This window comes from Tetrao urogallus, assembly GCF_951394365.1.
Source record: "Tetrao urogallus genome assembly, chromosome: 1".
Taxonomy (NCBI): Eukaryota; Metazoa; Chordata; class Aves; order Galliformes; family Phasianidae; genus Tetrao; species Tetrao urogallus.
This window is the reverse complement of record NC_136813.1, coordinates 102,835,242-102,852,832: the sequence shown is the minus strand read 5'-3', so window position 1 is coordinate 102,852,832 and position 17,591 is coordinate 102,835,242. Positions and strand designations below refer to the sequence as shown.

At 50.9% G+C, this 17,591-nt stretch overlaps 1 protein-coding gene across 1 annotated transcript; it reads left to right on the top strand.

Annotated features, from left to right (window-relative positions):
* Positions 1–5,380: 5,380 nt before the first annotated feature.
* LOC306948012 (immunoglobulin superfamily member 2-like) lies at positions 5,381–16,113 on the top strand (the record flags this gene model as incomplete). The annotated part of the gene is made up of 8 exons (XM_079537472.1): positions 5,381–5,432; positions 6,494–6,871; positions 7,650–8,057; positions 9,235–9,618; positions 10,159–10,569; positions 12,026–12,433; positions 13,171–13,566; positions 15,917–16,113. 8 exons carry the CDS (start codon positions 5,381–5,383, stop codon positions 16,111–16,113), a joined length of 2,634 nt encoding a protein of 877 aa, XP_079393598.1.
* Positions 16,114–17,591: the final 1,478 nt, after the last annotated feature.

Below are 17,591 nucleotides of genomic sequence, written 5' to 3'. Positions count from 1 at the left end.
ATTTGCATAAGAATAGTCATTGCATTACAGATGGATCTAATTTGCTCTATTTATATTTATGTCCTTATTTATATCCTTATCCAGGCTCTTAATCTTCAGCCATGCAGTTTTCCAGCCATGCAGCTCCTCAAGTCCCATACTGAGCTCCGTGGTGTGCCATGTATTGAAGTATCTGCTCCCTCAAAAGCTGTGTCTTCTAGCAGCTGTACTAATAGTGAGTGACAAGCCTTCACAAAGTATTTGCTTGGTGTAAAATCACTGACATAAGGTGAGTCTTTCAGCAATGGAAAGGATAATGTCTTTCTACTTTGGTTGTTTCTCCTTCCTTCCCAGGAGCAGTCCTTCCCAGCTCTGCTTTCTATTACTGTCCACAGTATTTTCTTCTCTCCCCAGCCCCCGCAAGCCCTTCTCTTCACTCTGAAATTTGTCTCTGATGTTTCAGGGAGAGCTCCTTCAGAAGCCGAGCTCTGAATTCCTAGCCCAGCAGAAATGTATGTTTTCTTTAGAAATACAATGTTTGAGGTCCTTTTGAAGCTGATGGCTTTGTCTGCAGCCTTCAAGGTGCGTGCTGAGGTGTCCTTACCTGGTACTGTTATCTTTTTCTCCTGTCTTCGCAGTTCCCTGTAATCATCGAGAAATATCTTTTGTTAATCATTATTCATTTATTTCTCCTTCCTTGACCTGACTGCATACCGTGTTAACAAGATGGGTCTCAGGACTCATGCACAGGGCATTGCTGTCTTTAAACCTGCCCTGTCTTTCCCCATACCAACTGAGTGCCACCACTTCCCACTTGATGAGGCATCTATTAAGAGACGTTCTCCAAGGCTGTGAGAGCAGTGTGGGAGCTACTGCATGATCCTCAGGTGAAAGGTGTCTGTCACCTACACCATGTTCTGCTTTTTTCTTGGGATCTTGGTGCAGTGAGAGCAGCATTGAGTGAACAGTGTGTTCACAGTCCAGAACGCTCTACCCAAACTTATGCCCCTCACTGCAAGAAAGACACTAAGGCCCTGGAGAGTGCCCAGAGAAGGGCAGTGAAGCTGTGGAAGATCTGGAACACAAATCTTATGAGGAACAGCTGAGGGAACTAGGATTCTTCAGTCTGAAGAAGAGGAGGCTCAGGGGCCTGAAAGGAGGCTGTGCTGAGTTAGGGGTTGGCCTCTTCCCCCAGGTAACAGCAATAGGATGAACGCAAATAGGATGAGCAATAGGATGAGGTCTCAAGTTGTGCCAGGGAATGTTCAGGTTGGATATCGGGAAACATTTCTTCTCAGAGTGGTGAGGCAACTGGAACAGGCTGCCTTGAGAGGTGGTGAAGTCACCGTCCCTGGAGGTGTTCAAGAAATGCTAGGTGATGTACTAGGGGACATGATGTAGTCGGGAGATATTGGTGATAGGTGGATGGTTGTACTGGATGATCTTGGAGGTCTTTTCCAGCTTTGGTGATGCTGTGATTCTGTGAAGGTGAGAAGGTGGCAGCTATGAGCAGAGCATCTATTGGTTTGCCAGGAGCAGCTGTCTGGTAGCTAAGCCTATGCAGACTGTTGACATGTTAACACGATCTTCTAAATCCAAGTCCCACTCATCAGGCTCCAAACCGAATTCCTTTGGACACCTGAGTGTGTGAACTTGGACAGAAGCCTTATATTGTTGGATGATGGCTCCTTTAGGAACTTCAGGAGGAACTGAAATTTTGGGCTTTCAAAAAGAGCAGCTCTGTCTCTGTTATTGGACAATATGAAATCGCTGCTTTTCCCCATGACCTTGTAGGAGTGAAAGAAAGGAAGTTTTTTCTGGTGAATGAGTTGTGGATAAAGCAAAGGCTTTGATGCTGGATGAGCTGAAAATGTTATTCTGTCATTGCTACTTTGCTGCATTGCTTTGGGGTTATATCTGTGTGCCACTTCCACGTTGTTCTTAGTGTAGGGACGGCTGCACTGGTGAAATGCATGCTTTGTGCATCCTGTAGTCGGGCCTGCTAAGAGAGCAGCTCCCTGCTGCAGCCACTGATGAAGCAAGTTTTGGCAGTTGGAGTTTATCATTTTTCCCAGCTTAAGTGTATTTAACAATTGGCTGCAGCAATGGCTGTTTAATTCCCTTGCTAACGTTTCCAGGGCAGCCATTTAATTTTTTTTTAAAAACCCTCTTGCTTCTGGAAATCCTGTAATCAAATCCAAGCTCTGTCAATCTAATTAGTTTTGAAGTGCAGCATCTCCATAACTTGGAGACCTAAATAAGCAGCTTAGTATTAAAACCTAGTTTTTCTCCCCATGTTATGCTGCCTTATATTCCCCAGGAGAAGTTCCCACCAAACAACAGTCATTGTGACTGCTCCCCCTGTTCTCATTAAAGTCAGAAAAGACAACTAAGGCCACCCAGTCCAACCACCAATCTGTGCCCACTGACCATGTCCCTCAGTGCCACATCTGCACAGTTTGCTTGCTTAGAAGATGCTGATGCACAGAGAGGTCTGGGGCAGCGTGTAGCTTTGTGCTGCTTGCTGAGGGCTGCCCAAGCAGCTGGGGAGCTGCAGAGTTGGTGGTGTCATGGCAGCAGAGCGGTAGCACCTCGGTGCAAAGCAGCCTCCAGCCCTGACTGAGGGGAAGGGCTGGATAAGGAGACAGTGAGTACTGGAATGAAGGTCCGGGTGAAGTGCTGCTGCAGCCCTTTGTCACCTTTGTCTACAGTAGAAACTGTGCAATTGAGAGCGAACCTCAGTTCACCAAAACAGAGTTGCGGGTGCCCTCCTCCCAAGGCAGCCCCTGTTGCTTGCTGCTTAGAGAAGCTGGTGTCCTAGGGAAGTGATTGCAACCTTCTGTGCTTTGGCCAGACTGCCCCTGCTTAGGGGCTGCCTAGGGCTGGCCGTGTGGCTCACTGGTGCATCAGAGTAGAGATCCTCATCCACTGGCATCATACTCACCTCTACAAGCTGTGGGTGCAATCCCATGTAGCTCCCAGCAATGTTGAGTCTGGTTCCAGTCAGAGCCAGCATGTTTGGCATTTGTACTCCATTAGGAGGCTTGTGCCCAGGGGATGGGGACTGAGCTGGCAGCCATGGGGAAGCTGTCTGCCTCCAGCTCCATACTGAGGGATGTAACCAGCTGCCTTTGATGTCTGAGCCAGGCTGAGAAAACCTGACAGCAGACTTCAAAGTCTGTTGTGCCAGCTCCTCCATTATCTGAAGACTTCTGCCACATCCCCCAGGACTGCTGGATTATCCTGGCTAATTCCACACTGCATCCCCTGTCTCCGCCTGGCTCCAACCCTTTGTGTTCATGGCTGTCCTTCCTGAATCTCTCTGGGGATGTGACAATGGGATTTTTTGGCAGGGACGTTTTTGGAAAGCTTGCCTGCAGAGTACAGAGGGCAGGTACTTGCTGGGTCCAACAGATGTGATCCCAAAGACATTTCTCAACTGCTGCTCGGCCTGTCTGGGTAGTCTGTCTTTGCCCTGGCTGAACAGTGTGGAATGCATCCAAAAGAATGTGCAAAGGCAAATAGGGTGCAGGAGGAGGGAAAGTCATAGGAAATCACTAAGGTTGGAAAAGACCTCTAAAATCATGTAGTCCAGCTGTGAGTCCATCACAACCATGCACATGAGGGTGTGTAATTCAGGGCAGTCATTGCCACGTTAGAGCCAAAGCCAGCTCTGTGGGCACGCTTGGCCCCACCTGAAGCAGAACGTGGCTGTGCCCTGCCATATACGCTGGGAAGTGGCCCTGCCACCAGGTCTGACTGCACTGGTGAGGTTTCTGTTGGCAGTGTATCTCTATAAAGGATACTCTGCTGATCTTCCTTTAGCCAACCCAACATGCCTATTGCTGCTGCCGCACACTTGGTTGTGCTGATTTCCCAGGGAGGGAGTGAGGAAGCTTCAGACTGTGCAGTCCTGGGAAGAGGGAGCTGTTGTTTTTGTCTGCAGAGCATCGTCATTGCCCGTGATGGGGCTGGGCAAGGCAATCCTATTCTCCCTAGTTTCTCTATTGCGAATGTAAACAGTGGTTCATGCGTCATTAGCTGCAAGCTTGGACTGAAACTGTCCCCGTGTGTGAGTTTATCTGCACACTGACTGCAGGAAGTTTGCCAAGGTTGGGCTCCAAATCTGATTTTCTTCTGTCACTGTGGCAGAGAAGCTTTTGTCTCCACCGAGGGGACATGTGGGCTGGCTTGCCGTCAACAGGGCCACCCCCATAAACCTCTCAGTGGGCTGCTCTCAGAGCCAACCTCCTTCCTGTCTCTGAGGCAGTGCTGGTTTCAGCACCGTGCCCCTCTGCTCTGCTGCATTGCAACGCTTGGTGGCAGGGGACAGGTGAGATCCGATGGGACGTCTCCAACAGCCCATTCCTGCGCGCTGAGCTTGGCTCTCTGCATGTGTGGTGCTGATGTGCAGTCAGTCAGCAGTCTGTGCTTCTGTCTCCTGGCCCCATGAGCTGTCATGTGAATCAGTTTCTGAAATGGGGCAAGGAGGGACCTCATGCTTGTTTTGGTTCGTTACATGAATCTCATTCCCTCTGGGAGCCCAGTGGGATCAAGCAGAATGGCTTGTTTGTTTTACAGCTGCTTTTTGCTTGTGAATCCCTGAGCCAATTTAGCAGTTCATTCGATACCTCAGCAGGCTGCAGGAGCAGCACAGCTCAGGAGCCACCTTCACACCGCTTTTCTTCCTGTAAAAACCGAATCAGTCTTTTCAGAGAGAGCCTCCAGCTTCAGTTCCTCACCTTTGGCTGCTCCCTATCTGGGTCATGCCCTGCCAGCCTCCTCCGGTCCCAGCACATGCACTGTGCAGCGGGCCATGTGGTGCTGGCAGTAGGATGCTACCTGTGCACGGGTGCTGTGATGCACCCATGGTGTCTTCCTTTAGTGCAGAGGAGAGAGTAAGCTGCTTAGTATAACAGAGCAGGAGGCAGATGGTTGGTCAAGCAAGGGGGCCAGCATCTTGCTCTGCCACACAGTGTGCTGTGTGTGAGCTGCTGCAAGACAGGAATGGGCTCAAGTTGTGCCAGTGGAGGTTCAGGTTGGATATTAGGAGAAATTTCTTCTCAGAAGGAGTGGTGAGGCAATAGCACAGGCTGCCCAGGGAGGTGGTGGAATCACCGTTCCTGGAGATGTTCAAGAACCCTGTGGATGTGGCACTGAGGGACGTGGTTAGTGGGCATGTATAAGTCTGTGGCTGACTGCCACCTTGGTGAGATGCAGGACGTTGGTGACGTGCTCTGTTCCCCACTTCTCCCCGCCTTTTTCTCTAAGCAGAGGAAACCGCTGCCGGAGTCTGGCAGCTTCCTCCCAGCTGCTTTCAAAATTACAGGGTGGCTGTCACCATCACCCTGAGTGCCTTTCACTGCCTTCCTAGGGAAGGACTGTAGCAGATCTTGTTCGCATGGGGCTGGTAGAGCATCAGGTGGCTGCCTTCCTCCTTTTCCTCCTCATGGGTGAGTGCACTGTGACGAGGACTTCTGGGGCGGATAAGTGGGAAGTAAAACTGTCAGGAGCCCTGTGTGGGTCACGTGTGCAGGCTGCCTCTTCTGGGCTGCTTTATATTCCTAAATCAGGGGGACAGGACGCTCCTGGGTGGGTGGCCCAAGAGTGCACCTCACTTGGTCTACAGGGTGAGGGCAGCCCCAGTGCTGTTGGGCTCAGAGCCATGGAAGCTGAAAGGGAGGGGAGGGTGTGCAGATGACCATTTCCTCCCCAGCTCTACTCTGTAAGCCCTCTGCAGGTTCCTGGTGCCTCTTGAGGTGTTTCCTGCCTCTGGAGGTGCTCTTGCTGGCTCTTTCTCCTGTACCTCTGTGAGGCACTTCTGAGGTCACGTCCCTTTCTCCAGCAGCAGTTAGCTCTGGTTCCTGCTTCTTTCCCTCCGGCCTGCACTGAACCTGAGAGTTTGGTCCTCTTCAGCACACTATGGGCTTCCTCCAGTGGTCTTAGCCTGGTTGCTGCTCCATCTGAGCACTGTCTGGGAAATGCTTTCCAAGCAGAAACTTGATGACCACATGGCCATGGTGCTCTGGCCTCTATTGTCTGACCTTGCTTGCTGGAAGACAAGTTTTCAAGTTTGTTGGCATTGGGCTTGTTCTTAACAATTGCAGGGGATGCTGAAGTTCCTTGCAGTTTTTGCACCAGGGAGGTTCAGGTTGGGTATCAGGAAAAACTTCTTCAAAAGTGTGATGAGGCATTGAAACAGGCTGCCCAGGGAGGTGGTAGAGTTACCATCACTGAAGGTGTTCAAGAACATGTGCATGTGGCTCTGAGAGAGGTGGTTAGTAGGCAGTACTTGGTGGTAGGTGGATGGTTGGACTGAGTGATCTTAGAAGTCCTTTCCAGCCTTAATGATTCGATGCTTCTTAGTCCTAGGGGCATTGTTTTTCATAGAATGAGACCACACCCTAAGTCATTGCAGTATTATGCTACAGTCTCATTGCCATTTTGAACTGCAATAATTTTCATTTGCAGTATTCTCCTGCAAACTTCATGCATGGTGTCTGTCTGCTGGCAGGTGTGGGCGCTGGCCAAAGAGTGGTGACTATCCAAAAGGGACCACTTTACCGTGTACTTGGCTCCCATGTGACACTGTGGTGCAAAGTGAGCGGCTACCAGGGCCCAGCAGAGCAGACCTTCCAGTGGTCCACCTACCCGCACACTGCCCCAGAGCGGGAGGTGCAGATCGTCAGCACCGCCGACCCTTCCTTCCCCTACGCCATCTACACCCAGCGGGTGCGCGCCCAGGAGATCTACATGGAGCGGGTACAGGGGGACGCGGTGCTGCTGCACATCACGGAGCTGCAGGACCGAGATGCTGGGGAGTACGAGTGCCACACGCCCAACACCGACGAGAGGTACTTTGGGAGCTACAGTGCTAAGACAAACCTGACAGGTGGGTCTCGAAGGACGGCTTGCTCTGTGGGGCCTGGCTGATTTTCCATTTTCTTACTGGTAGCGTCAAGGTGATGGTAAAGCTACCAGGGAGGATGTGCTGTTCTGTACACAGCGGCATGAGGGTGCGTATGGGTCTCAAGCTTGTACGGATGCAGACAGGTTTCCACTGCAGATGGGGAGATGTGTTCATCAGCAGGTCTGTGGCACATAGTCTGCTGTGCCTTAGCCCAACAGCCACATCCCAGCACTTACGAGATAAGGAGTTCTCAGGCTCTGAGCACTACCTGTTGGTGTCTTCTCAGGTCAGGAGATGGGTCTTGAACCAACATATACCCACATACTAATGATGACAGGGAGACAACAGGGTGGAGAACTAAAGAAAAATATCCAACTGTAAGCTCACTAAGTCCACGTGGCCTGTCCACTTCGTATTCAACCTTGTGTCCTCCTTTAATCTGGTACTGTGGCCACTTGGGCTCATGAGAGGCTGGATGTTAGCCTCCTTGGGGTTGCCCAGAGCTGCCCACACTTTCACTGAGGAGCGTACTGCTGAGAAATATACCATGCTTTGTTTTCTACTGAGGTTTTAAGCACTTCACACATTGATATGGGCTGACTGGGGCCTCTCCCATCACATGCAGCACCTACTTCCACTGCACTGTCACATTTCTCAGAGCCTGGCTGTGCTTCTTACACTGACCAACACATTGCCCACTGAGGCCAAGAAATGCTTTTTCTCCTGACCAGCTGTTCTGTGCTTCTCCCCTTGTGCTCAGTGATTGCAGATACCCTCTCAGTTTCCATGGGACCCAAGAACCTCACCCATGCTGAGGGAGATGCCATGGAGCTCACCTGCCTGGTGTCCAGGTCCACCGCCCAGCACACACACCTCTCTGTTGGCTGGTACTGCCTCCGGGGAGAGCACCGGGCTGAGATCCTCACCCTCTCCAAGGACTTTGTCGTGATGCCAGGACCTGCTTATGCACAGAGGTTTTTGGCAGGGAATGTGCGGTTGGACAAGGTTGGGAGCACCTCGTACAAACTCTCCATTGTGGCGGTGGAGCCCTCTGACCAGGGGCAGCTGTACTGTGAGGCAGCTGAGTGGATCGAGGATCCTGATGGGACGTGGAAGGACATTTCCCGCAAACAGTCAGAGAGGACATCGCTGGTGGTCACTCCCCAGGGTAAGGCCCTTGGCTTCAGCTGCTTTGTGCAGCAAAGGACCTACCGTGGGTGGTCTCTGCAGTAGTGTGTCGTGAAAATCTCTCGCCATGCTATAGTCTCTGGTGCTTTGTTTTCTCCTATCTGACCTCCACCACAGCTTGGGACATCCCACTGGCTTTCTTTGGGTGTGCCACCTGGGCATCAAAAAGGACAGAGTGTCGCTGGGGCCTGTGTTAGATATGGAAGCGTGTGAAGCCCAGGGCAAAATGCCTGCCCCCTGAGTGTCTGTCCCACCCCACAGCAGGGTCTTGCTGGGACCTGTGCTAAGTGGAGAAGAGGCCTTGTGTCCCTGGTCAGCAGTGGCATGACTGTGTATAGCTGCGGGTACTGGTTCCACACTGCCATTTAGAAATGGAAACCCTAAACCTTAAATCCTTAACCCATTTAGTTAAGGAAAACCTATGGAAGGCAGTATTCTTTACGCAGAGGGTGGTGAGGAACAAGCTGCTCGCAGAAGCTTGGATGCCTCATTCCTGGAGGTGCTCAAGGCTGAGTTGCATAGGCCTGGGGCAGCTCTGCCCATGTCAGGGGGTTGGGACTGGGTGGGCTTTAAGGTCTCTTCCAACCCAAGCCTTTCTGTGATTCTATGATTTGCTCTGTGGTGGCTGCTTAGGGTGGAAGAAAGGCAGCAGTGCTAAAAAAGCACTGTGATGGTCACCCCAGAGCAGCTGGGGCAGTGGTGAGCGGTGCACGAGCTCCTTCATCCCCTCTGTGGGACTGCCAGCCCTGCTGCAGCCCAAGCACGCCAACGGTTTCTATAAACTCTCCAGCAAATATTTGGGAATGCTGAACATATCTGCAGCGGCTGGGATTCCTGTTCACACACTGTTTATGAGCTAGTGTTTAAATTCAGAGAGTAATGTGCTGTCTGTAAATTATTCCGGCCTCTCCAGTGGCAGTCATGGAGCTAGTTTGCTTTACTTCCAATCTACAGCTTCTGATGGGATGGGGGAACCACAAAGCTACAGAGCTCCTTTGTCCTCTTTCTGGCTTATGGGGGCTGGAGTCCACTTCTCCATGATGAACATCTTCCATTCTCAGTGCTTTTCTCTGAAAGAAAACATTTCAATAGTGAGCCCCTTTCATTTCTCACTGCACAGCTACCATTGCCCCCTCTTGGCTTTTGTTTGCCCACAGACCAAGATCTCTGTGTGAATATCACTGCCACCAAGAACGACCTTTCTGAAGGGGACACCCTGTGGCTCAGTTGCATGCTGGAAGCCCGGAGGAGTGACAGCAGACACTTCCAGGTGGCTTGGGTCCTCAACAGCACAGAAGTGGCCAGGATTGACCCCCATGGGTTGCTGATTTGGAAAAGGGAATATGAGGAAAGAGCCAACCTGGGGCAGCTCCATGCATTCAAACAAAGCAATACAATTTACATTCTCACTATCCGTGAGGTGGGGCTGGAGGACAGTGGGGCCTACCACTGCTCTGTTTTGGAGGTGAAGGCTCCCGGGGGTCTCCAGAGCATCCAAACCAACCTGTCATCAGTTCTCAGAATCAGTGTGAAGCCTATTGGTGAGTAAATCCTAATGGTTCTTCTGGGTGAAACCTACAGAGATGCCTGGCTGAGGAATGCACTGAGTCTGGCCTTGCCTTGGCAAGCGCAGCTCAGCTTCTGTTGCTGCAAGAGCACCAGTGTGCCACGTTTTTCAGATGATAATGGGAAAAGTATTTGCTCTGACAAATATCAGCATGATGGGGGCAGCAGCAGCCAAAATGAAGCATATATCTTTAGCCTGGTTCTTTGCAATCAGTTTAGGACAAGAAGTTAGAACTGTGGGAGGCTGGGTGCTTGGGGACCCTGGTGGTGGACCAGGAGACAGGGCAGGACAGGAACTGTGGCTAGGGCTGTAAGAGCAGAATAAAGCTCAGGAGAGGAGGAGTGTGATGGAGGTTTTGTCATGCTGACGAGGTTCACAGAGTGCAAAATGAGTCTGAGAACTGGTGTGAGGTGTGTCGTGAGATGCCCTGGATGATGGTAAAGATGTGGGGGTGGTGCAGGGTGGCAGAGGGCAGGACTTCTGTCCCATCACCATGGGCTTTTTCCCTCTCAAGCAGGTCTTGGACTACGTGCCACACTGAGAAGCCGAACAGCCACTGTTAGTTACACACAGAGCTTTGAGCTTATCTGCCATGTGAGTGCCAGCCGCCCAGTTGAGGAGTTGCTGCTGTCCGTGGGGTGGCTCTTCCAGCCCAAACCACCCACCGATGGCTACCAAGAGCTAGTGCGTGTCCTTCCTGATGGCACCGTGTCCTGGGGACCAGCACAGCCCCGCTTCCAGGGCAGAGCTCAGCTGATGAAGGCAGGTGCCTTCTCCCGGCTGCACATCCACAGTGCGATGGCTGGCCATGCAGGAACGTACCAGTGTGAAGTGGGAGTCTGGAGGACGCTTCAGGGGCTGCTGGAGGGGCAGCGCGCTGTCTCCTTCATCTCCAACCCTGTGGGGATAAAGGTCATCCCACCAGGTGAGTGGTGCTGCCAGTGCTGCTTATGCAGGCAGTTCCTTCAAACCTCTTGGTCACAACTAAAACAGCTGATGGCTGGGTGTCACAGTAGGGTTGTCTCTGGGACTGCATAAGGCAGTGCTGCTCGTCCTGCTTCTTCCTTTGGATTTTAGGGGTCGCAACCCAGTGAATTGAGATCATAATTTTCCATGCTTTCTTCACTGATGTGTTTTCTATAGCCTAAGCTAACACATTTCCTTCCCTCCTCAGTTTCACAGTACTCTTCCCCCTACACTCTTGGTGCTCTCTGTGGAGTTGGATGCTGGGTGCTCTGTTTTACATTCTGAGGAGGTCAGAGGACAGTGATGCAGCTGAGGGGACTGAAAAATGTGGTTGTGAGCATGCAGCAGTGATGTAAATGTTATTAAGATAAGCAAGTGTGATCATGGTGTCTACAGAGCAGACAGCAAGACATGATGACATTTGGCTTCAGACTTACTGCAGCCATTGCTGGACATTGTGCAGATGTAATGAGAAAGGCCATTCCCTTTCACCCTCAAGTTGTGCCAGGGGAGGTTTTAGTTGGATATCAGGAAATATTTCTTCCCAGAAGAGTGGTGAGGCAGTGGCACAGGCTGCCCAGGGAGGTGTTGCAGTCACCGACCTTGGAGGTGTTCAAGAACCATGTGGATGTGGCACTGAGGGACGTAGTTAGTGGGCATGGTGGGGAGGATGGGTCAATGGTCAGACTGGGTGATCTTAGTGGTCTTTTCCAACTCTAATGATTCGATGATTCTGTTCTGGGAATGTGTGACCCATGTGGGTGACCAGATGGCTGCTGACTAGTGCTGCTTCTCTATGGAAGGTGGTAACATAAGCCATGCAGTATGTTTAGAAGGTTCAGAATAAAGCTGAAGAGGGACCTGCTCTAGCAGCAACAGGTTGAGACTGTGCTGCAGAATGTAGTCCTCCTAATCACAAAACTTACCAACCTGTTCCTCTGCATGTGAAATCTCCTGAATGGAGCTCTCTGAGATACTCAAGTTCACGATCTGTGTTTCAGTGTTTTATCTACCATTCTGTGTTGCTGTGTACCTCAGAGGTTTAAATGGTGCTGTGGGCCTGGCCTTGTGACTCCGGGCAGGAAGGACACGTGCAGGTCACAGTGGGAGGGGGAAAGGAGGATAGATAGATCTTCCCCCTCCTTTATTTCTTGCCCTCCCCTGTTCCTCCAGGGCAGTGCAGTGTGCTGTGAGATGCATGGCAGCACTTGCCAGTCCCCTGGGATGGTCACTTCCCAGACCTCCCAGTGATCATTACTGCAAAATCTGCACTGCTGAAGCGTTGGGCGGTAAGCAGATGTTGGAACTTACGGACGTGCTGTGCAGTGTGTGGCTTCAGGTTAATAACTGCTGCAAGCATTCAAGATGGTGCCTGTTGGCAAAACCACCAGGGTCTTTTTGTTCTTTCATTTCAGAAAGCCTGCTGCAGGTGGCTACGAGGGAGAGCTCTGTGGAGGTGGCTGGCGGTGCTGATGCAAGCATCGAGTGCAGAATGGAGTTCCCCCTGAACAACTCTCAGCTGGCTATCAGCTGGTACTACCTACCTCCTCCTCCAGCAGATGCCACCCCCATGCAGATCGTGCGGGCCAGCCACACTGGCCTGCTAGAGTATGGGGCTGGGTTCAGCTCCCCAACGCAGAAGTCCCGGTTCCTGAGCCAAAGAGTGTCCAGCCATGTGTTCCAGCTGCGGATTCTCTCGGCTGGCCCTGGGGACCAGGGCCAGTACTGCTGTGCGGTGGAGGAATGGCGCTGGCTGGAGGGTGGCTGGTACGGCCTTGGAGAGCGGTGGTCGGGGAGAACCAGACTGCTGCTCCGGCTTCCAGGTGAGCTGCTGGAGGAGGGGAGGGGAAGTTCTGTCTAAAGGGGCCTCTAGCAGGGTATGGGAGAAACAAAGGTTCCCGCACAGAGCAGAGATATTGGGATTCTTTGCTTGGAGTGTGCCTTTCAAAGGGAAATGGGGAATTAGGAGGATTTGCCACATCCTCCCAAACCAATCAAGCTGGTATTTGTGCCTCCAGCAGCAGATGTCTAATACCTCACAACAAAGAGAACCACAGTCCTTGCTTTCCTATGTGACACAGTGTCCTTGGGCAGCGGTGCAGTGCTGGATACAGAGCAGCAGCCTTTTCCCAGTGCTTCTGGGTGTCCAGATATAAAGCTTCTCCTATGCTGGGGCATGCAGCCAGAGAGCAAGGCTGAGGGCTCAGCTGGGCTTCTTCCTTGGGTGCTGCACCTTTGGGATGTGCAGGTTGGGGGGTTCTTCCCCCATTCAATGTCTCATTTTCAGCCTCAGATGATCAGAAGACTCTGGCTTACTAAATATTCTTTGGTGCAAAGGATGCTTATTGGGAAGAGGACAGGGGGTGGGGTACAGAGATGGTGGAGGGGAAAAAACACCGCGGACAGAATGAGTCACAGAGCCAAGGAAATCCATGGTGTCCTTCAGAGGCACATGCATAAGACTATCTAAGTTCCCAGACTTCCATCAGGAACAAGCAGGAGTGCCTCCATAGCAGTGCACAATGCTGTGACAGCTCTTTCTGCTTCCCTTTCCCCTCAGAGAGTGAGCTGCACCTGGAGAAGGCCAACAGCAGCATCTTGGCCAGGCACGGCCAGGAGGTGACACTGGGCTGCCTGCTGAAAAGCACGCTCCCGCCTGCCGCCCGCATCTCGGCCACCTGGTTTCATGGGAAGGAAGATGGCCACGAGAGGCCCCTGCTCACCCTGAACCACGATGGTGCCATTGAGTTCCTGCAGGAGGGGCAGGTGGGGAGGCTGCAGCTGCGGCGGCCCACTGCTGGTGATCTGAGCCTGACACTGGGCAGTGTGCAAGAGGACGATGCCGGGACGTATCACTGCCGGGTGGAGGAATGGCAGCAGAGAGGCAACAAGGATAAGTGGGAGCTGCAGACCTGGGCGCTCTCAGGGTACATCCAGCTCACCACCACCCCACCAGGTAATGGCACACAGCCACTTGCCTTGCACTCCTCCCCCCTGCCTCCCACCACCACCCTTAGCTTGCTGGGGTGCATCATGCATCCTCCTTATTTTGCTGCAGTGCAACTAGGGATGATAGCAGCGATGGGAGGACTTGCTAAGGGACCTCAGTGAGGTCGTCCTGGGAAGACTGACCTGGATTGAGAAGTAGGGTATGGAGGAGAAGAGCAATGCAAAATGGCACATGCTGGGAGTAACATCCCAGCCCTATCCGTCTGCCAGGGCTGAAACCTGGGGTCTTGTTCTGTAAATGCTGGAGGTGGAGGTCTGGTAGGATGCCAAGAGCTCCAGCCATGAGTGAGATGTAGTCCTGAGCAGGGTACTGCTGACTGTCACTGATGGATTGCAGGCTCTCTGCAGGACCACATACCACCAGCCCTGCTCTCAGACCAACCATTTGGGCTAGAATGCTAACCGTTTTTTAGAGAAAAAAATCTTGTTGCAATTTTTTTTGGCATCTCAGTCTTTGGTTGAGGCCTTAAAAAACAACCACTGTCCTCTTAGGGTGTGTGAAATAGACTAGATTCAACATCTAGGAGCTTAAATAAATAAAAGGAAAGGTTTCTGTCAGGCATACAAAATGTTTTTAGGGAGGTAACTGACAGGAAAAAAGTACTCTCTTGACTCCTTGTTGGGGAAAAAGGAGGCACGGATGACCCACACAGAGGAAGAAATATGACCTGTGAAATCAGCCATGTTGTACGCAACTGGACTGAGGTGCATGCAGCTTTGGAGCTGCCCCACTCCAACCAAATCTGGTGTCTGTAGCGGTCATTATTCCTGCTTTTACCAGCACCAATTGAGATAGAAGGGCACAGAGGGACTCATGGGTCCCCCCTGTGCCTGCTTCTGGCACACGCAGAAAACTGCACCTCTGGCAGAGCTAATCTGAGTTTAACTGCACTACGAGGGACCGACAGCACGCCAAGCCCTCTGCAGATCTCTTCTTGCTGTTGTCCATTGCAGCTCCCTCTGGCACTCAGGCTTCTCCTTCCTCACCCCCCTCCATCTCCTGTTAACTGTTACTGGTGAATAGCCATTGCTGGAATTGCTAGAAAATTCTCCTCCAGTCTGATCCACGTGGTTTGATCTACATGGTTGCTACGTGGTTTTCATGGCTTTCACAAAATCTGAGATATTAGCTGGCTATTTTTCCTTCTCTTTTTCATTTTATTTTGTTTATCTGGTGATGTAGGTATCTTGAAAAGTTGTCTGAGCGTAATTCCACAGTCGTGCACAATGCGCCTGCAACCAGGGGTCACTTCAGCTCTGAGCCCTGATGCCCTTTTAGGATACCTCTCTAGCACTGTGGGAGCTTCTCCTGTTTTTCCTGTGGGAGAGTCGGTGCTGCTTCACCCTGTGTGGGTAAGATGTAGAAGTTGAGAGGGAGAGAGATAAAAGCCAGTTTTATGGCTGGGAGCAGCTGCCGAGTTGCTTCATCCCTAGGTTCACAACTGAGCCCACCAGGCTTTGTGGGTCTCCCAGAGACAGCCTGGGATCAAAAGAGCTACCACACCATCATGGTTCTGCAGAGCAAGCATGAAGCATCACAGCACAGCATGGGTATTGGTCAAAGAGAGAACTAAGATGGACAGAACAGACCCAAGCAAGTTGGTGTGGCCCTTCATGGTAAGCCACATCCATCTGAGATCAGTTTGTGAAGTTAAAGCTGTGTGTCATAGAATCATAAAGGTTGGAAAAGACCTCCAAGATCATCCAAGTCCAACTATAAGCCCATCACTACCACGTCCACTAAACCTCATCCCTCAGCACAAAGAAAGGAGATCATAATGGTCATGATTACTGGGTGAACATGAGGAGCTTAGAACAGAAGGAACAGGCTAGCATGGGACTGATCTACCCCAGCCTTTTGGAGGAGATGGAGGGTCTACCAGAGTATGGTGCATTCACTTGCAAACTCCTTGAGACCTTTTGTTTCCTTTGCTTTCCTCTCGTACTTTCTTGCTCTGGAACAGCCTGTGACAGATCTTTAGCTGTCAGTGGTGTCAGGCAGGGAGCAGGGGGTGATGACTACGTGGCTTGAAGAGCTGTGCTGTTTCTGGTGGGATGCTTCAGCTGTGAGAGTGAGATAGGTCCCTATCTGACCTCCCAAGACAAGAAATTCAGGCATATTACCTTGTTTCTCTTCCCCTTTTTCTCAAATAACCAAGAAAATGTGGTATGAATTCTCAAAAATTGGTAGATTTGAAGGAAGAGCAAAGAAGATAACCGATAGAAACAGTAAAAGAGGGCAACTCAAACTAGCTTGGGATCTCACTTGTTTTTCCTTCCCTGTTTTCTCCCTCCAGAGGTAACAGTTGCGTCTAGGATCTGTTCATCTCCATCGTTGCTGAACTTTATCCTATGCTTACCTCTGGTTCTGATCCTTCTCCTGGCCCTTGCTGGCTTCTGCTGGTGCTTCATCTCCAGGAAAAGAAAAAAGGGCACCATAAGAGGAAACCAGCTGATGGAACTGCAAGGGGCTGAGGAGATCAAGCAAACTTAGCTGGCCCGTAATGGGAGGTGTAACTTGAAGAAAAGGAACTGGACGTTTGAGAGGACCAAGTACTTGAAGAGGGGTGGCTTGTTGTTTTGCTGTAGCTTTTGCAATGAATACTTGAAAATGTTTGTTTACTTTCAGTGAAACAAAACAGCTCTGAGTTACTGAGCAGATAAGGTTTTCAGAATGGATGTTCCTCTCTCTTAGATTTGGAACCCACTCACATGTTCACTGTTGTGGCTGCTTGTGGTGTTTGAGGTGCTTGTGGTATGCATGTCCACTGCTGCTGTGTGGAAGTGGTATTCTTTTCAGGTGTAAGGGGAAAACTGGTTTTGCCCTGCAATACAGAAGTATTAAACTGCTGCTCATTTTAAGGCAATTTGACAAAATCTGTGCAGCGCACAGCTAAAAATCCTTGGCAGCACTGCAAATGGAGCGCTGGCATATCATTTAAGGCACTGCACTTGCCTTTCCCATCCCTTGCTGGAGGAGAGTTCGGACACTGTTGCCCTCTGGTTCTGGGAGACCCTGTGCCCAGAGAACATCTCCAAAAGGAAATGGGTCTTCATCACAAAACCCACTGCAGGAGGTTGAGAACTGAGCAAGGCTGGCCATAGAATCACAGAACCATTTGAGCTGGAAGGGACCCTTACAGGCAATCTAGTCCAGCTCTCAATGAACAGGGACACCTCTAGCTAGATCACGTTGCTCACAGCTCCATCCAGGGCTGAGGGGTGAGCCCTGAAGGAAGTCCATAGACTACTTGGGAAGCTCTTGCTTCTCTGTTCAGGCACTTCAACTTTTTCCTGCAAGTGGTATTTTTTTCTCCACCTCTTACAACTTCTCTGCTGTTTGTCTGAGTCATATCTTGATAATGTTTCACCCGTATCATGCTCTCTCTCAGTATTTTTCTTCAGATGGTTTCCATTGCTTGCTCATAAGAGTATCTTGGGAATGTATTTCAGAGGCCTTGCTAAAGTCAGGAACGTGTGCTGCCTGCTGCTTACCCCTATAGAGAGCAAGAAGGTCTCCCCTGAGTCTCCTCCTTCATACTGAGCAATCGAGTTCCCTCAGCCACTCCTCATAAGACTTGTGCTCCAGGTGCTCACAACTCCGTTGCCTTTCTCTGGACATGCTCCAGGGCCTCCATGTCTTTCTTGCAGTGAGGGGCCCAGAACCAAACAAATGATCCGTCCTTGTTTAAACAACAACAAAAACATTTCTGTTTTTTGAATTCTTCTAAGTGCCCTGAGTGGTTTTTTTTTTTTTGTTTTTTTTTGCCTTTGCATGCCTCTGAGGACTGCAGTTAGGAAGATGTGGGTTTCATTTTCTGCTTTGTGTTTTCTTGTTGCTCAGTGTCTCACACCACAACCATGCGGCTTCACAGCCTGTTGTTCACATGTCTTAGTGTGAACCTGATCAAGATGAGCCTTCTGCTGAAAAATCTACCTTGTTGGGATCGCTATCGCTCGAGTGGTGTGGTA